A 22126-nucleotide genomic window follows, 5' to 3' on the forward strand; every position below is an offset into this window, starting at 1 on the left:
CTGGGATCGAGTCCCGAATCGGGCTCCTTGCTCAGCAGGGAGCCTGCCTCTCTCCCCACCTCTGCCCGCCTCTCTGCCTGCTTGCGTGCTTTCACTCTCTCTCTTTCTGACAAATAAATAAATAGAATCTTTAAAAAAAAAAAAATCTCTAGGGGCACCTGGGTGGCTCAGTGGGTTAAGCCTCTGCCTTCAGCTCGGGTCATGATCTCAGGGTCCTGGGATCGAGCCCTGCATCGGGCTCTCTGCTCAGCGGGGAGCCTGCTTCCCCCTCTCTCTGCCTGTCTCTCTGCCTACTTGTGATCTTTCTCTCTCTTTGTCAAATAAATAAAAAATATTTTAAAAAATAAATAAATAAAAATAAAATCTTTAAAAACGAAAGAAAAGAGAAAAAGAGATCACATTGTTTAGCCTATAGAATTCTCCAGTCTGGAGTTTGCTGTGGTTCCGTCTAATGTCATCTTCTGTACTTCTGATAGCTGTATTTACGGCCCGATTCCCCTTATGTGATACATTGAAGGCTTCCCAGGCCCTTAGGGGTCTGTGCAGGTAGCACTGGAGGATGTATACACCAACAACATGGTCTGCTTTCTTCCATGTCGCCTAGAATCACAACATCTCGGTGTGATAAAGCAGTTACTCCATGCTGATAGAAAGCTCTCTCCAGGGCGTCTGGGTGGCTCAGGGGGTGAAGCATGTGCCTTCAGCTAAGGTCGTGATCTCAGGGTCCTGGGATCTAGCCCCGCATCGGGCTCTCTGCTCAGCAGGGAGCCTGCTTCCTCCTCTCTCTCTGCCTGCCTCTCTGCCTGCTTGTGATCTCTGTCTGTCAAATAAATAAAATCTTAAAACAAACAAACAAAAGTATAAGTTTCTTCTATAGAGTGACTTCTAAAGAACTTTCCCCTTACTCGCTTATTTATTTATTTATTTATTTTTAAGATTTTATTTATTTATTTGACAGAGATTACAAGTAGGCAGAGAGGCAGGCAGAGAGAGAGGAGGAAGCAGGCTCCCTGCTGAGCAGAGAGCCCGAAGCGGGGCTCGATCCCAGGACCCCGAGCTCATGACCTGAGCGGAAGGCAGCGGCTCAACCACTGAGCCACCCAGGCGCCCCTTACTCGCTTATTTAAAAGTTAAAATGTTCAGGGGCCTCTGGGTGGCTCCCTTGGTAGAGTGCGCAACTCCAGATCTCAGGGTCATGAGTTCGAGCCCCACGTTGGGTGTAGAACTCACTGTAATTAATTAATCAATTAAGAAAAATTTAATTTTAGGGATCTTATTTTATTGTTGAAATAATCTCTGTGCTCAGTGTGGGGCTCGAACTCACGACCCTGAGATCAAGAGTCTTATGCTCTACCAGGCATAGGGCCAGGCGCCCCTACAATTTTCTTCTTTGACTAGAGAGCATATTTGTGTATTTGAGAACCTCCAGGTACACTAGAATATTTTGGAGAAAAGGCTGCTTTTTGCTTCTGTCCTCTTAGCCACCCATTTTTTCTCCCTGAAGACAACCTGTGTTAACAGTTTCCAGTTTCTCCTGGAGAGATGCAGTGCGTACACAAGCAAAGGCCCCCGCGTATCCTTTTTCCCACTTTTTGATATGAGCGGTATTGTGACGTACATGCTGCGCTTCGCTTTACTGGGAAATGGTAGTGGGTCTTCACCTTTGCTCTCCTCGGATGCAGATGGCGTGACTGACCCAGGAAGGCTCACCGGAGGCAGCGGGGTGCCGCGGGTCCCGGCCCGGGGCCTGGGGTTCCAGTCTTAGCTCTGCCACTCGCTCAGGTGGCTTGACGAGTCCCTCTGATCTCTGTGGGGCATTGTGGGGGTCGGACAGCGTGAGGTCCGATGCCGGGAATGCCGTCCCTCTGGGTCAGTGTGGCCGGCCGTGAACCTGCTCGTTCTTCTTCCAGCCAGGGGGTATGAGTACGTACTGGAGCCCTCGCCTGTCCCACTGCCTCTGGACAGACCTCAGGAGACACGGGTGCTGCAGGTGTCCTGCGGCCGAGCTCACTCTCTCATCCTGACAGACCGCGAAGGAGGTGAGTTGGCCTCTCGGGTTCATGGAGGAGCCGGGGAGCCACTTTGTGCCCTTGGGTCGAAACCGGGTGGTTTGATGGAAACACGTGTCACTAGGGAGGCCACTGGCATTTCCCGCGCAGACCGGTAGGGTGGCTCAAGGTCACCGTTGGGGGCTCCTGCCAGCTCTTCCGTGTTCTCTGCTCTCTGTGATTCTTAGAGAACCTCACGTATTCGTAAACGTGACGGCGCCCACCAGGCCGCCTTCGCAAGGCCTCCTGCTCGCTTTGCCATGAAGTCACTAGGCTGCCCGTAGACGGCGTTTTCTGTTGTACTGAAAGGAGCCTGTTGGCCGGCGCTTCCTTCAGTTGGGGGGCTGCTTCCAGAATCCAGAGAGCACAGACTCTCTCCCGAAGAGCGAGGGTTTATAGGGAAAGGCCGTCTTGCCTAAATGTTCCCAGTTTCATTTTCCAGCTAAGCGTGCTTCGTGGGAAAAGGCAGACGTGGTGATCAGGAACTCTTTCCAGAGCAGCTGTGGCGTGCGGGGCAGCCTCTAGGGACACGTCCCGGGGTGGGGGTTGTGGGGCCTTCCCTGGGAGGTGCTCGCCTCAGAAGGGCCTGCTGGGGAAGGCAGAGGGGCCTGGCAAGGTGGCCCAGGCTGCTGCTGGAGGGCCGGGCCCCAGCTGGCCTACGGGTGCACCTGCAAAGGCTGGGGGTGTCTGAGAAGGCAACCGGGCGCTTAGCCTGCGTGGTTGGAGCGAGACCCCTTCCGAGATCCCCTTGTAAGTCCTGACATTCAGGGATCCCACGAGCCCGCAGAGTGGGTTTCACTGGTGGTCTTTTCTGCAGTCTTCAGCATGGGAAACAACTCTTACGGGCAATGTGGAAGAAACGTGGTCGAAAATGAAATTTATAGGTGAGTTCCCCAAAGGACTTCCCTGGATCGTGTTAAGCATTTAACATTTCCCGTGTGGTTAGTAAGTGATGGACCCACAGAGCAGGAAGTGGCAGGCTTCCCCCTGCTTGAGAGGGGAGGTGAGAGTCCCTGGAAGGCTGTGGAGGGGTCGTGGAGGGGTCGCTCCGCGGAGGGCTGAGCTCTGTGGTGCCTGGATGGAAGGGAGGGTGGTCGAGCGTTGACTGTGGTGCGTCGGACTTGTTCCGAATTAGTTTTTCACTTTTACCGAATTGATTAACTTTAAAAATTCCCCTCTATCCTATTTATTTCAATCTTTGTTTTTTTAAGACTTTTTTTTTTTTTTTAAAGATTTTATTTATTTATTTGACAGAGAGAAAATACAAGTAGGCAGAGAGGCAGGCAGAGAGAGAGAGGGGGAAGCAGGCTCCCTGCTGAGCAGAGAGCCCGACGCGGGGCTAGATCCCAGGACCCTGAGATCATGACCTGAGCCGAAGGCAGCGGCTTAACACACTGAGCCACCCAGGCGCCCCAAGACTTTTTTTTTAAGTGATCTCTACACCCAACGTGGGGCTCAAACTCACAGATCGAGAGTCATATGTCAACCCAGTGAGCTAGACCTTTACTGATTTTGGTCTTTAAAAAGATTTCCTTCTCTTTTCTCACACTCTGCTGTTGGGTCTGAGTACGAGTCTCATTTTGGGCAGTATATTAAGATCACCGAAGTGGGGGGCACCTGGGTGGCTCAGTCGGTCAAGCGTCCGCCTTTGGCTCAGGTCATGGTCCCAGGGCTGGGATCGAGCCCCGCATGGGGCTTCTCGCTCAGCAGGGGCCCTGCTTCTCCCTCTCCCACTCCCTCTGCTTGTGTTCTCTCTCTGTCTTCCTCTGTCTCTGACAAATAAATAAAATCTTAAAAAAAAAAAAAATCACCAACGTGGGGGCAGCTGGTTGGCTCAGTCTGTAGAGCACGTGACTCTTCATCTTGGGGTTGTGCGTTTGAGCCCCACGTTGGGCACGGAGCCTATTTAAAAATAAAAAATCACCAAAGGGTGTTGTCCTGTTTTACTCTCCTGCCTTGGCCTACCTCTCCCCTGTATTTGACCTTGAGAGTTGCCCTAACAGATAACTGTGTGCACGTGGGGGCTGTCAGTTAGGGGCGACGGGCGGGGGCGGAACCACACGGCGCTTATGACGACTGTACCTCTTGCTTCTCCCTAAATGGCGCGTGGCTGCAGCGAAAGTCACAAAGTCAACCGAATGCAGGACTTCGACGGACAGGTGGTTCAGGTAGGGCACGCCCCAGAGAGGTGCTGAGAGCCTGTCCTCCAGGCCCCTGGAGGTGTTTTTGCAGGGGTGAAAGGTGTGTGTGGGGGCGGTGGTGACGGCAGATGGGTCGGGGCAGTTATCCGAGTTAATCAATTATTTTAGTAAAAATGATTGCCCGCCTCCTGTAGGTCAGGAGGGTATTGGTTTCCACCAGGTTACGGGGGTACAGAGTTTAGTACGGTTTCGGGGGGAGGCCCAGGCTCAGTCAGTTGTGTGTGCGTCCCGGGCTGGCCGTGTCGTGCTCACCGTTTTATTCCCGCCCCCGGTGCCGCGCCTGGCACACGGTCCGTGCTCACCATACAGGCTTCAGCGCGTAAGCGGACGCTTACGGGAAGGGCCCTGAGAGCGCAGGAGGATCGCTCAGGCTCGCGGGGGTGGAAGGGGAGGACAGAAGGCACCCCGGAGAAGGTGACAGAGGCGTGGGTCAGACAGGCCGGGGCTGGCTGGTCGGAAAGGGGTTACGGCAGAAGGAGGGGGTGCCCCGAGGGCTTACAAGGGTGGATGGGGAGCTAGTGACCAAGACCGGAGGCCGGTGGGGGAGTCGAGGAGGGGACGGGGAAGAGAAAGGCCTATGGAGGAGGGGACCGGGCAAGAGTCCGGTGCGGAGGCCACGCGGGGCAGCCTGCCTGGGCCCGGCCGGCTCACTGGTCGGGAGGGTATGTGGCGAGCTTTGGGTCCGTCCCCCGGGATGCCGAGCTCCCAAGGATTTCTCATCAGCCTCCCCTCTGTTCGTCTGGCAGGTGGTTTGTGGCCAGGACCATAGCCTGTTCCTGACGGACAAAGGAGAAGTGTACTCTTGCGGCTGGGGCGCCGACGGACAAACGGGTAGGGGTCCTCCCCCACTGGGGTTGGCGCACTAGGGAGCGGGGGCTCTGGGACTCTTGTGGGCGAGCACCTGCCTTCCTGAGGCTCATCCCTCTCCCACGGCCCCGGCCGGCCTGTCCCGTCTCATTCCCCTCGCCCCCAGCGCCCATGGCAACCATCCCGGAAAGGGTTGGGTGGAAGATGCCAGATGCCGCTGGAGACGTAAGGTTCACAAAGGCCAGCTAAAGAGAGCGCGGCTCTAACCCTTCCGAGGAGAATGGGCTGGAAATCGGGAGGAATGAGGGATGAGCTTTATTAACCTTGCTCATTTAATCCTCCTGTGTTTTGAAATTTGTCTGGAGGGAGGGCCTTGAAATGTAAGATTCCAGTCTTGCACACGTCCTTCGTGAGACCCCCACCGCATGAGGTCACCTTTGTGCTTGGGCTCGTGTTTCCTTCTCTTCTTGTTCATGCGTGCACATCTTTTGTATTGTGACAATAGCACAGGTGTGACTTTTACACGCGTGTTTTCTCTTGTCGGTACAGTGTTCACAGTTGCGTTTTGAATAATTTGTGCGCTACAGCATCAAGCTCATTTACAGTGAGATAAATGACTCGTTACTTACCAAATCATTAGTTAATCATTACCCTGTTGTCAGGAGGTACATTTTTGGGGGGGGCGGGGGTAGCCCCACGTTGGTCATTGAAGATATTATGACATTTATCGTGTATACACACACTTTTTCTTTTGGGGGATTGTTGCTGTAGGATTGATTCCCAGGAGTGGATCAGAAGAGGAGAATATTTTTGCATTTTCAGAATGTATCATTAGGTTGTTTTCTAAACATCGCACTGGCCCGTACTGTCCTTCGCCACGTACAGAAGTTACCATGGTGGCCATAAGCTCTCCAGCGACAAATACTGTCTGTCTAAGTGTGCTGATTTCATCCCTGTGCCAGTCTGTTCACATGCGTTTTTTCGGTAGCTATAAAGTCGAAGTTTCTCTTTGTTTTTAAAAATTGTGCTGTGGGTCATTTTTGAAAAATCAGCTTTTTTTTTTTTTTAAAGATTTTATTTATTTATTTGACAGGCAGAGATCACAAGTAGGCAGAGAGGCAGGCAGAGAGAGAGAGAGAGAGAGAGAAGCAGGCTCCCTGCTGAGCAGAGAGCCGGATGCGGGACTCGATCCCAGGACCCTGAGATCATGACCTGAGCTGAAGACAGAGGCTTAACCCACTGAGCTACCCAGATGCCCCGAAAAATCAGCTTTTCACAAAAATAAGAAGCTCGTTGACAGATGCATCGCGACAGCCCAGAGAGGAATAAGGGGAGGTGCGAAAGCCCCGCTCGCTGGAGACGGCCGCGCTTAACAGCTTCCCGGTGCCGTTCCAGAAGCGAGCCGTCATAGGTGACAGCTGGCCTCCCTGCCCTTGCTTGCTGGGCCTGGTGTCCAGCTCTGCAGGCCCCTGCAGTCGGTTCCTGGAGCCGGCCTCTTGCAGCCCCAGGGCCTTGGCACAAGCCTACCCTTCCTTATGGGTTGAGTAACTTTTGACCGTGGGCTCCTGTTTCATTGAATTGACCTTGTGGAAACTGGAGGGGCCTAAACGGAGATGCTCTCCTTCAGAGAGGATGCAGGCTCGCGATTGTCTGTCGCTAAGGGGTGGAGTCTGATGCTGCCCTGGGTCCCGTTGCGAAGCCTGATTTACAGTGGGAGACTGGGGTGTGCGTTCTGCCTTGGTCCTGCTGCCAGGGCTCCCTTTCCGTCACGGCGTGGACGGTACCATTTGTTCCACTGGCCTCTGGCCACCTGCCTTTTCTCCTGTTTGCTGTCTGCCGCGCCGGTGGGCCAGTTCCGGCTTACTGTTATTTTGGTGGGGGGACATGGGGAGCTGGGGTGGACTGGGCTCTGGGAGAGTTCCTTCATTTTCTGGTAAGCCCAGCAGTGCACTGGAGATCGCTGGCTGCACAGGTCCGTGTGTGTGTTCCCACAGGGTCCCCTGGCCTCATTGTGTCGTGCGGTTGTGTCTCGTAAACGTTTCTAACTTGAGTCAGACTTAGAAAGTCTCCGGGGTTTTAAAAATAAACGCTCACTCTTCTGTTTCTTCCTCCTCTGAGAGAGCGTGGAGCAGGAAGCTGTAGAGTACGGAGAGGAACAGATTAGCCATGCCGAGCCGATGCTCGTAAAGCATTTAAAACTGTGCTCGGCATGTAGGAAGCCCCTGGAAGCGTCTGTGCCAAGAGTCCTTGACTGGGAGTAACGCTTTGCCGTTGCGGCAGGTCTGGGTCACTACAACATCACCAGCGTGCCCACCAAGCTGGGCGGGGACCTGGCCGGAGTGAACGTCGTGCAGGTGGCCACCTACGGTGACTGCTGCCTGGCCGTGTCTGCCGAGGGCGGCCTCTTCGGATGGGGGAACTCGGAGTACCTGCAGCTGGCCGCCGTCACCGACGCCACACAGGTACGGGGCCGCGCGCAGCCGGGCCTGGGAGCTTGGTAGACATGGAGGGTCACGGGCGTTTGTAAGACGTTCTTCTGGGGCGCCCGGGCAGCTCGGTTGGTTGGGTGTCCGACTCTTGGGCATGTCATGGTCTCGGGGTGGTGGGATGGACCCCCAGGTTGGACTCCGCGGCCTGCCAGGAGTCTGCTGCAGCTCTGCCCCTCCCCTGCTGGTGTGCGTGGGCACGTGCTCTCTCTTTCTCAAATAAATAAGCACATCTTGATAGAAAAGAGCTTCTTCAGCGAAGTGCGACGTGGGAAGTGCTGTTTAGGTCCGACCACCTGTAAGGCTGCTGGCGTTCAAAGCCATCGTTATCAAGCCTTCGATGCGATACTGGTTCAGAGCGGGCTGACAGGTGCCCCTGTGCGCCCTGTCCTGGTCTGAGGGGGGTGTGAGTTCCTGTGGTGTCGCCATGTGCTTCCTGTCGGCAGGGTGACGCACGTGCCACGTACGGCACATAGATCGCTGGTGCGCACCTGCTCCCCCCCGCCCTCCCCCGCAGTAGGACACGCACAGGACGCCAGAAGCCACTGCCTGTGGCCTCCCTGTCCCCGCCCCCGCCTTCTCACCAGAGGGAGCCACCATCAGTACAATACAGTAGGACTTTAGACATGAAGGGGAATTGGATATAAAAATAAAAAACTCCACTGCATGAAGAACATCCCTCTAACCCACATGCAGCAGTTCTCAGCTAATGGCCCCAAACCAAAAATAGCCGCGAAAAACCCAAGACGTAATTCACCTTTTTCAAGTGTAGAATTTAAGTGGTTTTTAGTGTAGTCACAAGTCGTGCAGCCGTCTCATTCCAAAAGTTTTACTTTACCTTCCAACCCCCAACAAAAAAATAATCCTGTATCGCCAGTGGCCAGTTTTGTTGCCATCTGCTTGTCTGCCCTGGATTTGTTTGGTTTTGTTTTACTTTGAGAGGGAGAGAGCGTGTGCATGGGGCGGGGAGGGGCAGAGAGGGAGAGAGAGGAATGTCAAGCAGACTCCCGGCTGATTATGGAGCCTGACACAGGCCTCAGTCTCATGACCCTGAGCTCATGGCCTGACCTGAAACTGGCACTCAGATGTGCAGCTGGTGGAGCCACCAGGCACCCCTGCCCTGGATTATTTTGCAGTAAATCCCAGACATCATATTTTATCCATAAAAGTTTCCACATCTATCTCTAAAAGGGAAAGACTATTTAAAAAATATACTTTATTCCTTAATACCATCAAACTTCTGACAACATGCAGAAGGTTTAAAATATGTATTTTTTTAAAGAGCTACGTGTTCATTGTAGAGCAGAAGTGGGAGGGGTAGGGGGAGAGGGAGAGAGAATCTTAAGCAGATTCCCAGCCGTACACGGAGCCTGACATGGGGCTCGATCCTGCCACCCTGAGATCACGGCCCAAGCTGAAATCGAGAGTCGGCCGTTTAACTGACTATGCCTCCAGGTTCCCCTTAAATGTGTATTAGTAAAGAGATCAGCCCAGAGGAAAACTAAAGCCGAGAACAGGATGAGAAGCCTTCCCTGTGGTCCGGCCCAGTGGCTAGAAGTCATAGCTGATAGGGTTCTGAGCTTCCTAGTAGGCAAAGTGGAGAAGAAAACACGCCCATTTAAATGATTCATTGTTTCTAGAAGAGAAACAAATAACACATTCAGGAAAATTGTTGCTCTTCCTGCTCCCAAATTCTGAGAACCGCATCTCCCAAGGGCTTCCCACGGGGGACAGACCCAGGCTGGTGGCACTGTTACCGCGGCGTGACAGGCGGCCGCACGCCGACACTTCGTGCTTTCGCCCAGCACACACTGATTGTCTCACGGTTTCTGTGGGTCCAGAATCCGGGGGGCGCTCAGCTGGGTCCTCTGGCCCTCGTCCCTCAAAGGCTGCAGTCCTCTTCGGACTCGGCGGGAGATGGCTCTGCTTCCAGGACCACCCCGGCGGTTGTTGGCAGGACGCAGGTCCTCGTGGGCCGTTGGCCTGGAGCCCCGGTTCCTCGCGGGTGGTGAGCCCACTAGCTGTTGGCCCGGCCGTCCTCGGTTCCTGGCCACGTGGGCTTCTCCGTGCGCAGCTCCCACCATGGCGCGTTTTATCATTTAGTCTTGGCAGTGACTTGCCCTGGCTTTCCCTGGCGCTCTGCTCCTTAGAAGCCGCTCACGAGGTCCGGCCCCACACCAGACAGCCTCTAGCCGGTGTGTCCACATCCCGCCCGTGCCCCTGCTTCAGCCTCTCTGACCTTGGCCGGATTCCCTGCAGGTGCCCCTCTGACCCCCTTCCCTGGGTGCCTGCCAGCTCTGCTCTGAGGTGGCCTCTCTCCCCTGGCCTTGTCACCCCTCCTCATCCTTCGGGACCCCGGATAAAACGAAGCCTTCTCGGGCGCTCCCCCAGATTAGATCCGGTTCCGTGACACTCCGTCTCCTTCGCTGCATTCGGTGCAAGTTAATTTGGGTTCATTTTGGCCAGGCTCCTACCTCTTCCTCCGGACTCCGCTCGGGGACAGGGACCAAGTCGCTTCCTTCCTGTCGAATCCCCGGCCCCTGGTTAGGTCTTCAGTGTATCTGGGACGTTCGGGCATGCCTTGGAGATCTCGGAGTCAACGACCGGGGACTTCTCTGCTTTGCACACGAGACGGAGCACTGCGCATTCTCACCGGTGTGTCTTCCTAACACTGTGGCTCTGGTTTTGATTCAGGTGAACGTCCCCCGGTGCCTACCCTTCTCGGGAGTGGGGAAGGTGAAGCAGGCGGCCTGCGGCGGCACGGGCTGTGCCGTGTTAAATGGTGAGACCCTCCTGCGTGCGGTTTGTTGGGAAGCTGGAGGTGGGTGGATTGGGGATGGCTCAGGGCCCACTGGAGTCGCGGCTGCGGCCCTCACCCCGCGGGAGGGAGAGGAGCGTGGCCGTGGGAGGTCTGGTTAGCCTGCGCTCAGTTTCTTTTTTTTAAAATATTTTTAAAAAGATTTTTATTTATTTATTTGACAGGTCACAAGTAGGCAGAGAGGCAGGCCGGGGATGGGGGGAAGCAGGCTCCCTGCCGAGCAGAGAGCCCGATGCGGGGCTCGATCCCAGGACCCTGAGATCATGACCTGAGCCGAAGGCAGAGGCTTAACCCACTGAGCCACCCAGACGCCCCATGGGCTCAGTTTCATAGGCGGTGAGGGAGATGTTTTTGACTGAGGATGAGAGCCAGGCTTCAGATACAGTCAAACAGCAGCAGGACGGAGTCCTTCCAACCTCCGTAATGATAGCCGACCTCTGGGGTCTCCTCCTCCCTGTCCCTCCCCCTGGGCCAGAGACTCAGCCCCGCCTTCCCCAGGGAGGCTGTGCCCAAAGACACTAGGCAGAGAGGAGAGCCATGGGGTGTGGGTCCCAAGGCCTGTGCCCAATTAAACACCAGGCACCGCTGAGAAGCAGTAAACCTTCTATGACCAAGATACTCGTTTCTGAGACTTTTAGGAATGTGGCCACAGGTTGGTCGTGTCCTCGGCTTGCTCCTGCCGTCGGTGTGCAATGCAGAACATCTGGGTGGGGGAAACCGTCCCGAGCCTCCCCTGTGCTCAGCGGGCAGCGGGGCGGCTGGCGCCCCGGGCCCGTCCCGGTGAGCTCCAGGTGTGCGAAGCTCGCGTCCTGAGTGAGGTTCGCTGGCTGGACATCTGCCACAAGCAGGACTTGGACAGAGGGAGAGAAGAAACGCAGTTGTAGATCTCTGTCTGTGCGTTCTTGACAAGCAAGGAGGGGGGACGAAACCCACCCGCGTGGACACGGGATTTGGGCGGCTTGATCTGAATTTCCAGGGAGGGCGGGCCGCGCCCGTTCGCCCGACTGACCGTGGTGTTTGCTCTAATGCAGGGGAAGGACATATTTTCGTCTGGGGCTACGGAATTCTTGGGAAAGGACCGAACCTTGTGGAAAGTGCCCTTCCCGAGGTGATCCCGCCCAGTCTCTTCGGCCTGACGGAGTTCAACCCAGGAGTCCACGTTTCCCTAATCCGATGTGGCCTCAGCCACTTTGCCGCCCTGACCAGTGAGTGGCCCGGCCCGGGCGGCCCTGGGGGTGGCTGAGCTTCCGGACCTTCAGGAGGGCGGCTAAGCCACGAGGTGCTTGGCCTCGAGGGCGTATGATGTGCGTCTCCTCGTCATCCCAGAGTTCCTTGGCTCTGTGGTCAGGCCACGGTAAAGCGAGTGTCCTCGTGAGGACACCTGTTGGCGGTGGGAGAGGGTCGAGCGTGTCGGGGTGCCGGCGGAAGCCAGCCGCGGGCTGGTGAATCCACAGTGGGTGACCAGGAGGCGACAGGGGCGGCCGGAGGTGGGTCTGGGAGCCCGTCCTGCGGTCTCGCGGGGGCCAGGCCGCCTGAGTCCTCCAGCGGGATCAAAGGCAGGGCCCAGACGCAGGTTTTCGCCGAGTGTTGCCAGACGACAGAGCCGTAAAGGACCCGTGGCTCGGCGGCCCTCTGGCTGGTGTGTCGCCGCGTCGGTCACGCCGCCTCCACAAGCGCGGCCGGATCGGTTTGCCTCTGTCGCCGACGTGAACGGGACGTGAAGGGTCAGGCTGAGCGACGCTCATTTCCCGTTGTGGTTCTCAAGTAAATTGGTGGTTTCCTTGCGATTGGAAAATCACATTTCATGGGAAGTAATTGTTTTCTTTGGGAACATCCGGGCTGGGACGGTGAATTTGGGTCGCCCTGAGTCACGGCAGGTTTTTGAAGCCGTTTTGCCTGAGCCCATAAGTAGCCACACGGCCGAATTCGGGGGGTAACAAAGGTGTATTTTCCAGGGCGTTTCCGGGCTTACGCTGCGCGCAGAGTCGCATGCTTGGAAGCCCGTACGACATGTTCGACTCGGGGGGACTGTTTCCCGCTTGCTGTCAGGCCGTGCGGCCGCTGTGGGTCCCGTGGATTTTCCCCAGCGCCTGGTGGCCGCCTCCACGTGCCGGTTGCTGCCCCGCAGTCAGGGCAGCGTCAGAGCTGGAGCTCGGCCCCGTCTGTGGGCCCCGCATTTGCATCCGGCCAGCTGGGGGTTGGCTGGCGGTGGTGGTTTACCCCCAGGTCTGCTCTCGTTCCGGAGCGGGGGCCAGACTGAATTGTCCCGTCGAAAGGCTCGGATCCGGGCGGGGGTGACCAGGTGACCAAGGAGGACAGTGGGATCAGCGGGCGCCGACAGCTCGGAGCAAGGGGGTTCCTTTTTAATCAGCCTGGATTATTGTAGTCCTGGCTTTTCCGGGACTTTTCTTCTATTCCCTGTGACCGCAGCCTTTTGCCAGGAATGGGGTCTCTGGGCCGAGGAGCGCCCCAGCTGGCGTGGACGGAAATCTGCGGCAAAGGCGGGGGTGCGGGCGGTGCCCTGCCGGGGCTGGGGTCCGTCCTGCAGGTTGGCACTTCCAGGGCCCCCTCTGCCTTCAGTCTGCCGGGCCGTCCTCTTTCACGGCGCTTTATACAATCGGTGAATATCCGTTTTTACGGTGAGCTCTGCTCCCTCATCTAGGTCTTGCTCTTTGAGTCGCCGCAGCCCCGTGCGGGCAGGGAGCGTGCGTGTTCAGTCGCGGCCCTGTCCCAGCTCCTGGCACACGGACGTAGACCCGGCCCAGAGAGGCGCTGGTCACTGCGTATCTCTGGACCACATGGTCCCGAGGTACAGAAACCAGATAAGGAATCACGGATCGTCCTGCTTCTCACTCTGTTGGGGTGTGACTCGGGCCCGAGGAGGTCGGCTGCTAGGCTTTGAGGAGGGGCGAGCAGAGCGGGCTGTGCGGAGCTGCTGGCCTCAGAGCTCCGCGTGTGCACTCGTCCCCCATGTGACGGGCGCAGCACGCGTCCATTCAAAGGAGAGCATTACGGCCCGGTGGAGATCGGAATGTGACTTCGGGCCCTCCTGGTCCCTGGTTCTAGAAAGCCTGTTCTCATGACCCTCCTCCTGGAGACTTGCTCTTGGTGTAGCCCCAACCACACACCGTTTTCCTTTCTTTGCAGACAGAGGAGAGCTGTTTGTGTGGGGCAAGAACATCCGCGGGTGCCTGGGCATCGGCCGTCTGGAAGACCAGTATTTCCCGTGGAGGGTAAGGCTGTGCCGGGTGGGCTTGCGGGCGCGCCCCCGGCGCGGGGCTCCCCCAGCGTGCGGCTGGCCACGGCGCCCCCTCTCAGGTCCCGGCTGTCCCCTCCTGCCCCGCGGCTCCAGGGGGGCCCTGCTGTGGTGAGGAGTCAGGGAGGGCGCCTGGCTCGCTGGGCTCACCGCCCTCAGCGCTGTCCCCCGGCCTGCTGGAGAGGGGAGCAGGCGGGCCGAGGATTCCAGTCCCTCGTCGGAGGCTGTCTGTGGGCAGGTGGGATGGGGAAACAGAGGCACGCCAGCGCCTCCACAAGGAGAAGGCCACATGCAGGCCAGGTGCCCGGGGGTCCCTGAGAGGGAGAGGTTGGAAACGTCGAAGTTGCTGCGCGGGAGCCGTTTACAGCCTGTGCGGAGGAAAGTCTTACAGCGAATAGGGAAGAAAGGGTGTTCAGTATTCATAGAGCCTGCACAGCTGCCAGAGTCAGAGGATGAAAGCTCTCCTTACGGGGAGGGTACGATTATACAAAACAGGCTCATTGCTGGGCGCCTGGGTGGCTCCGTGGGTTTAGCCTCTGCCTTCGGCTCAGGTCATGATCCCAGGGTCCTGGGATCGAGCCCCACATCGGGCTCTCTGCTCATCGGGGAGCCTGCTTCCTCCTCTCTCTCTGCCTGCCTCTCTGCCTCCTTGTGATCTCTGTCTGTCAAAAAAATGAAAAAAAACTTAAAAAAAAAAAAAAAGAAAAAAAAAGGCTCATTGCAAAATTAAAGGGGAAAAAAGTTCTTTTCTAAATTGTAGCTTATCTCAGTGATGTTCACGAAGCTCTCCTAGGGAAAAAAGGCGGTTCGTATTTTTGCATACAGACCGTATGTACCCACACGGTAGCAGAGGTATTATAGAAAATGGGTCTCCCATCTCTTGTCCCAGAGGCCGCTGGCACTGGTTTCTTGGGTTTCTTCCAGACAGTCTCTGCGTTGAGATGTGCGTGCACGCGTGCGTGTGTGTACGTGCTCAAGGCTCTTTGAAGGCTGGTTTTAATGACGTGTTTTGAAATAGTGCAGAGCATTTTTTAAAACCTCAGGTGAAAAGGTGGAAGCAGTGTATAACTTAAATAAAATCAGGATTTGTCCAAAACCCTCTGCAAGACGTTTCGAGGCACCTCAGTCTCTGGGGGCGGGGGGGGGCTGTTTCCCTTGGCTGAGGCTGTCCTGGTTCCCGGTGACCTCGGCAGGCCCTGCCCCCTTTATAAAGACTAGAGGTGCCGCCTCTAGGAAACCAGGTCAGAACGGGGGCTTTCTGTTGGCTAGAGAGAGTGGTGGTGCGCTGGAGGGGTGCGGGCCGGCCGGGCTTCTCGCTCGTCCCGAGCCTGGGATCCCCTTGCTGGTGAGGAATGGACCGTTGCTTGGTGGACAGTGGGGGTCAGGACAGGTGACACGAACGCCCGTGACGCGGAGGTCCCACTCGCTTTCGTGGCAGATCCTCGCTTCTCGCCGAGGGGAAGCGACCGTGTGGCTGGGGTTGGACGCGTACCGCCGTGCCGGGTGTGGGGGGCTCCCTCCGGCCTGCCTTCCCCCCAGATTACAGTGAAGATCAGCAGGGCATTAAGATATGGAATCTTGGCACTGTCCCGTTGATTTGGCCAGGGGTGGTGCCCGCTGTGGGGCGGGAAGCGCCCAGGTGCCAAGGCCACACTTGCTGTTCAGGCCAGAGCCCCTCCACGGACTCCTCGCTCACCAGGTGGCCTCTGGGAACGTCGCTCCCTGCACGCCTGCTGTCAGGGAGGGACACCCCAGGCCGCCCCCCTGACAGCTGCTTTCCTGTCCAAGCACTGCCCTCCCGCGGGCACTTGGTGGAGCCCTGCCTGCGGGTGGGTGGGGGCGGCCGAGGAGATCCGGGTGTGCTGCTGAGGGCCTGGCCCTCCCCGTGTCCCCCGGGCCCAGAGCTGCCAGCCCGGGCTCTGGGCAACGGCGGGGCAGGAACTGGGTTTGGGGTCCACGGGGTTGGAGTCCTTAAAGATCAGACTTTGTCTCGTGCCGGGTCGCGGGATCTTATTTCTAGACTGTTCCTTGCACTTTCTCTCTGTTGTTGTTGTTTTTAAATGACACGATTTTAATTTTTATTTTATTTATTTTTAAAGATTTTATTTATTTATTTGAGAGAGAGAGAAAGATGTACCAAAAGAGAGCACAGGCATGGTGGATGGAGGGGGGACAGGCCGAGGCAGGCTCCCCACTGAGCCAGGACCCCCCCCCGACTTGGGGCTCGATCCCAGGACGCTGGGGTCGCGACCTGAGCCGAAGGCAGAGGCTTCACCGACTGAGCCACCCAGGCACCCTGTGATTTTTATTTTTTAACAATTTGTATTTTCGTACTAATCTTCGGTGGGGGAACCGTTCTGTCACTTTAAAAGTGTTCCGGGAAGGGGAGAGGAGAGGAGAGCCCTGTGTGTAGCCCCTGCAACAGCATGACTGGTGTCTCGCAGACTCCCAGAGCCCGGGCTGCCCTGACCCTCTGCAGGCTCCCCTGGGGACACCCGCGCCTCCACCCCCGACTCCAACCTCTCTTTCCAGAAGCTTCCCTGGAGGTTGTCGAGCCCCACACTGACACTCAGAGCGGGTCAGGGAGCTCTTCAAGGCCACTCATCCAGCAAGAGGCAGGGCCCAGGGTCAGCCTCTGGTGTGTCTGACTTTGACCCTTCCCTGGTGCCTGAGTTCCAGGCTGTGCGACGGCCTCGGAGCTGGCGGGGTGCGGGGGGAGGCAGGGACATGCCCCCAAGTCTCTGTGGGGCCCCCTCCAGCCTCCCTGCGGCACTGTGGGATCAGGCCACCAGGGCAAGAACTGGAGTGGCCTCCCCCTGCCCTGTCACCACGCAGAAGTGCCCAGACATCTCTGCCTGTCTGAGGGCCTCTTGCTTTCGTTCCCTGCCCAGGACAGCCTGTGAGGGCCCCGATCCCCACCCCCGGCCGGCCCCTGTGGTCGCTGACGTCAGGAATCCAAGGGGCTGCCCCGTGGCGGGAACCAGGGGCTCTGCATGCAGACCTGCCACCCCTCGCTGCGCACCCGCGGGTCGGACCGGGCGGGCTTGGGGCGCGTGCAGGCCGGCCACCCCTCCGGCTGCCAGGCCTCTTCCCGCATGGCCCCGGACCCTGGGCGGGAGGCCTCGGGGGGGCGGGCGTGTGGGGGCCGCGATGGAGTGCAGCCAGGTCGGGGAGCAGCCAGCGCCGCTGTTCAGGGCTCCTTCTCAGCCCCCGACCCCCGCCTTTCTCCGGGGGCGGCCGAGAACTTGTGAAGAGGGACGGTCCTGCTCGGACCGCGCTCACACCTGCGAGAGCCGCTAAGAGCCCTGCAGGCCCGGTGTGGTGCGGGTTTCGGAACTGGGTTTCCCTTTGCGAGAATGCAGCGAGTGCAGGTGGGTTTAGAAGACACTGCGGCTCGTGTGGCCGAGGGCAGTGTCGTCTGGGACTCCGTTCAGAGATCCTCAGAGACCGAGAGCCCTCATGCCCGGGGGAGTGGGGACCGCGGGGGTCAAGGGGCTGCAGACGCCAGCCAGTCGGGGCCAGGGGAAGGTGCACCGAGGGCAGTGGTCCCCCCGGTGATGCCCGGGGATGTAGCTAGGAGGTCACCTGGGCCGGTCATCACATAGGTGGCGCATTTCCCCCTCCCACGGCCAGACTGGGACGTGATCGGCGCCCCCACGCCTCGGTGAGGATCCCGCGGACTGGGGTGCTGCTGCTGATTTGCTTACTGACTTCTATTGTGGGTGTCGTGAAACACCTTCCTTTGTGGGAGGGGAGCAGGCGGTGCCTGCCTGGTGGCCCCGAGCCCTTAATGGAGTTGTGTCCTCGCACGCAGGCACCCGGCTTGGGTCCCTGCGGCTGCCCCCGGGAGCTCAGGCCAGGCCCTCTGGCTGAGGCCGCTCCCCGGTCTTGTGCTCAGTCAACTCCGCAGGCTGCGACAGATCCCCGTCCCGGCTGTCAGGCCGCCCGGTAGAGCACGGCCACCGGGGCGGGTGGCCAAATTCGGATCTGCGTAGACACCACAGCAGCCTCAGCGTCCTGCGAGGGAGGGTCGGAGCACTCAGCGGGGCGGGAGCACGGACCTGCAAGCCGTTCCTGAAAATCGGCATTTTGCACACGTGCTGTGTTTGTGTCAGGAACCTCTGCAGAGGCGGCGGGAAGGGTTCCGGTCCAGAGGGAAGGGGCCAGTAAAGGGACAGATGCCGACAGGGTGGGGTTAAAAGGTACCTAATACCGGGGCGCCCAGTCTGCTCAGTGGGTGGAACGTGTGACTCTTGATCTCGGGGCTGAGAGTTCGAGCCCCACAGCGGGTGTAGAGACTACTTAAAAATAAAATTAGAGGGCGCCTGGGTGGCTCAGTGCGTTGAGCCGCTGCCTTCGGCTCAGGTCATGATCTCAGGGTCCTGAGATCGAGTCCCGCATCGGGCTCTCTGCTCAGCAGGGAGCCTGCTTCCCTCTCTCTCTCTCTCTGCCTGCCTCTCCATCTACTTGTGATTTCTCTCTGTCAAATAAATAAATAAAATCTTTAAAAAAAAAAAAAAATTAGAAAAAAAAGGGGATTTCATATCTTTTTCATTCTTTTTCACTGAATGTCCTTTTATAATGTGCCCAGGAGAGGGTCTTACGTATTGAGAAGAACAATAATTCTAGACGGCGATGCCGTCTGCGTGGGTGGGCAGGGCCTGTAGCCCCCTCTGGGACACGGGAGACCTTCCTTGTCGGGGATGCACGTCGTGCAGGAAGCAGCCGGCCCGGGGCTGAGGCTGACGGCGTGCACAGCCAGGGGTTTCCTTCCCAGAGTGGACCCCGCGTCGGGAGCTGGGGCTTCTTGAGCTTCAGGGAGCCATGGGGGCGACCCCCAGGAAAGGTCACCAAGCCCCTGGCTTGGGAACAGGTGTTGACCGCAGGGCTGAGTAGCCTCTGTGGGAGCTGCGGGTTCTGGTAGCCTCTGCGACGGGCGGGTAGGAAGAGTCACGTCTGCCGTCGGCTGGGTAGGACCCCGGGGTCATCAGAACTGCTTTGCTGGGCTCAGGTGGGTCAAGTCACCAAGAGGCAGAGCCGGGGTCAGGCGCAGGCTGGGCGGCTTCCGAACCATGTCCCCTCACGCTGTGCTGGGTCTTGTTCTGCAGGTGACCATGCCTGGGGAGCCTGTGGATGTGGCGTGTGGTGTGGACCATATGGTGACTCTGGCCAAGTCCTTCATCTGAAGCTCCACCCTGGAACCTGGCCTCAGAACCCCTTGGACTGCTTGGCAGAGACCCCAGCGGGGCTGTTGCCGGGGGTCAGAGAGGACCCAGACCCCTTGTGACGTGTGATGCTCTCTGCCAGTGCCCTTAGCAAGAACGTACTGGAAGTCCTGGGACTCAGGCCCTTCTCTGGCCGAGGGTGGGACCCGCTGCATCACCACGGGGGGCTGTCCTCATCCAGCCAAGCACCAGCGAGAGGGGCCCCGGGCTGTGTGTCTCATCTGACCCGAGCAGCTGATCTGGGGGGAAGCTTAGCTCTACGCCGTGCCGTTCTGTTTGTGCTTGAAGGTTGCCGGACGGCTCTAGTGGCCAGGAGGGGTTCCGCAAGCCTCAGCCCCCAGCAGAGCTCATGGTGAGCGTGTGGGCGTCAGGGCCAGTCCCCGCCCGACTGCGGGAGCCGGGCTGAGAAGCTTGGAGAAGTTAGAGCGAGGCCAGGTTCTTGTGCACCGAACACCCCCTGCTTTCAGGAGCTTGGCTGGAGGGCGAGCCCCCGAGAAGAGATCCAGAAATCGTGGAAAAGAGTTGAGGTAGTAACATCAACTTGGCCTTTCGTTTAAAAACATCTTTGGAAAATCTCTTTTGGAATAAAGTCTATTTTCTGCCTTTTTATTTTTGGGCACTGAAGAGGTTTTTTTTTTTTAAACTTACTTGATCATTTAGACATTCGCTCACAAAAACAAGGCTTTTGTTAAAGAGACGACTAGAAGCCAGCGACAAATACTTCCGAAGACGGTCCTGCCTGAAAACGGTGTGTCTGCACAGTCGCCTCCCCACGGCTTCGCTGGGAGAAAATGACAACCGGGTCACCCCCCTCTGACTCATTCCCTCAACAGATACTCTGTCCCCACCGGGGCAGCTACTGTCGGTCACACTGGACCACTCGGGGACGACGCCCCCGGAAGCAGGTCCCACACAGCTTACGTTCTGGGAGGCGAAACACAGCGACAGGCCCAATGGAGCGTAGGGCGCTTCCCTGCGTGGGCCGTGGAGACCAGCAGAGCCGGGGAACGGGGCTGGCCGTGCGGGGGCTTTGCAGGAAGGGGACGGTCGGGGCGGCTGGCTGGCTTGGTCCGTGGAGCTCGGGGTTGGGGGTTCGAGACCCATATTGGGTGTAGAGATGACTTAAAAATACAGTCTTTAGGGGGCGCCTGGGTGGCTCAGTCAGTTGAACGTCTGACTCTTGATTTCGGCTCAGATCATGACCTTAGGGTTGTGGGTTCAAGCCCCTTGTTGGGCTCCACGCTGGGCGGCACGAGCCTGCTTGGGATTCTCTCCCTCTGCCCCTCCCCCCGCTCATGCCCGCTCTAAATAGTGAAACAGTCACTGAGTAGTCCTTGCTGTGAGCTGAGGCCGGAGGACCTAGCCAGGTCCCATGGACCTTGTGTCTGGGGCAGCAGCCCCGGGACCACCTCCTGGGCTCGCGTCCCCTCCATTTGTCCGTGGAGAACCGGCTCCTTCACTTGCCACAAAAGATCTTCCGTAAACTTGAGAGTAAGTGACTTGTCGGTTTCCTTCCCGAAACTCCTGGCTGGGCCGTGTACCGTGCCCCCCGCCGGCGGTGGAGAACAGAGATCCGTCCCCGTGCAGTCTTAGAGCACCTGCCAATTCAGGGAGGGCGCGTGCCCCGGAAGGTCAAGGTCATGCCTCCTGCGTCCCACCAGCCTGGTGTTCGGGGCCAGGACGTGACGGTGCCGGGCAGGGTTTCTGTTGAAGGTCGGAGTGGTTTCAAGCCCCCCACCCAAGGTTCAGGCCCCGCCACGACCTCCGTCTTGGACACAGGAACCAGGGCACTGAAAGGGACGACCTTGGACGTGTCATGACCCAGGTTCTCGCAGGCGGGCTCCATCTGCCTGGCTGGCTGGAGTGCGTCCTGCACACGCAAGACCCTCTCCACAGTTGTCGTCTCCCCTGGTGTCTCCGCTTCTGTCCCCTCACCCCTGACCCTCCCGGCGGCGGCCACCTGAGTCCCCACGGATGTCCTAGCTCCCGGGTGTGACAGGGAGAGGGCCTCTGACCGCCTGAGAGGGCGCTCGGTCCGCAGACCCCAGAGGGAAAAGCTCTCATAGCAGCAGAACTTCCTGGGGCTCAGGGTGGCAGGGCTGAGGTGGGTGGGGTGCCTGAATGGGGACATGGGGTCTTCAGCCCTGCCCTGCTCACACCTGCCTTCCTTCCGTGGAAAATACCAGAGAGGTCCAGGGCCTCTTTCTTGCTGGGGCAGCCGTAACGCCCACCTGCCAAGAGGGCAAGGAGCCAGACGCCAGAGTCTTGTGGGAGGGACGCCGGGCGGGTGCCTTCCCTCCTGCCTCCAGGGTGTCCTGTGTGGAGGTATCCGCGCCTGGGCTTCCGGAACGTGCGTGCGTGCGTGTGTGTGTGTCCCCGACCCCCAGGCCCTGTGTGTGTCGGTGTGTTTTTTTTGTGTGTGTGTGTGTGTCTCTGACGCCCAGGACCGACCCTTCCAGAACCAGGCAGTGTTGGGGGCGCGGGGGTGTGTGTGTGTGTGTGTGTGTGTGTGTGTGTGTGTCCCCGACCCCCAGGCCCTGTGTCTGTGTGTTTTGTCCACAGCAGGGCTCCGGGCTTGGGGAAGGAGCTCCGTCCTACCCCACAGGCCCCCCGACCCCCAGGCCCACCTCTGCCAGAGGCCTGGGGAGGAGTGTGGGCGGAGTCGCCCGTCTCCAGGACGCCCCCGAGACCCTGACCTTGAGACCCCTCCTGGGTCAAACCAGAGCCGGGCTTTACGGCCACGGAGTGGGGTGGTGGGTGGTCTGTGGGAATCCCGAGACCATGTGGGCTTCTACCTGGCCCCCGTGTCCCCGGCTCTGGGGGAAGTCAGGCTCCCCACTGCGAGCGAACGCCACCCCGCGGGGAGCCCCCAGCCCGCCAGCTGGGACTAAACCGCCTCTGGGAGCAGACCCTCCGGTCTCGGCCAAGACTTCAGGTGACTGAGCGGCCCTGAGCCAGAACGGCCGCAGCTGCTCCCCCGCCCGAGCCCACGCACACCGCAACACACGCGCAAGTGCGCACACACACGCACCGGGTCCTTGGTGCAGCCCTGAGGTCCGGGGGCTGCTTGTCACACGGCACTGGGCAGCGGTGACGGTCCCCCTCGCCCTGGGCGGGTGTCTCTCCTCTCTGACTCTGGCTGTGGGGCTGGGAGACCTGCTCTCCCTCCTCCCGGCGTCCCCCTCCGGCCCCGGCTGTGCTCCCCGCCACCCGGCCGGCCGCAGCTCAGAGAAAGGTTAGACCATCAGCACACGCAGACCCGCACCAGAGACTCGTCAGCCAACC

The 22126-nt window shown here is 58.5% G+C and overlaps 1 protein-coding gene across 2 annotated transcripts in view; it reads left to right on the forward strand.

Moving 5' to 3' along the window:
* RCC1L (RCC1 like) overlaps positions 1 to 19450 on the forward strand; it is a 24883-nt gene extending 5433 nt beyond the window's left edge. The window contains exons 3-12 of one of the 2 annotated variants that reach the window (XM_059414731.1): positions 1911 to 2039; positions 2866 to 2932; positions 4165 to 4216; positions 4559 to 4663; positions 4996 to 5080; positions 7337 to 7518; positions 10237 to 10324; positions 11392 to 11565; positions 13508 to 13593; positions 18725 to 19450. In XM_059414731.1, coding sequence (XP_059270714.1) covers positions 1911 to 2039; positions 2866 to 2932; positions 4165 to 4216; positions 4559 to 4663; positions 4996 to 5080; positions 7337 to 7518; positions 10237 to 10324; positions 11392 to 11565; positions 13508 to 13593; positions 18725 to 18802 — 1046 coding nt within the window. In that variant the 3' untranslated portion in view covers positions 18803 to 19450. The remainder of the gene's footprint in view (positions 1 to 1910; positions 2040 to 2865; positions 2933 to 4164; positions 4217 to 4558; positions 4664 to 4995; positions 5081 to 7336; positions 7519 to 10236; positions 10325 to 11391; positions 11566 to 13507; positions 13594 to 18724) is intronic. The other variant, XM_059414732.1, reaches the window with a different exon arrangement.
* The last annotated feature ends 2676 nt before the right edge of the window (positions 19451 to 22126 follow it).

Source organism: Mustela nigripes, chromosome 11 (genome assembly GCF_022355385.1).
Source record: "Mustela nigripes isolate SB6536 chromosome 11, MUSNIG.SB6536, whole genome shotgun sequence".
Lineage (NCBI taxonomy): Eukaryota > Metazoa > Chordata > Mammalia > Carnivora > Mustelidae > Mustela > Mustela nigripes.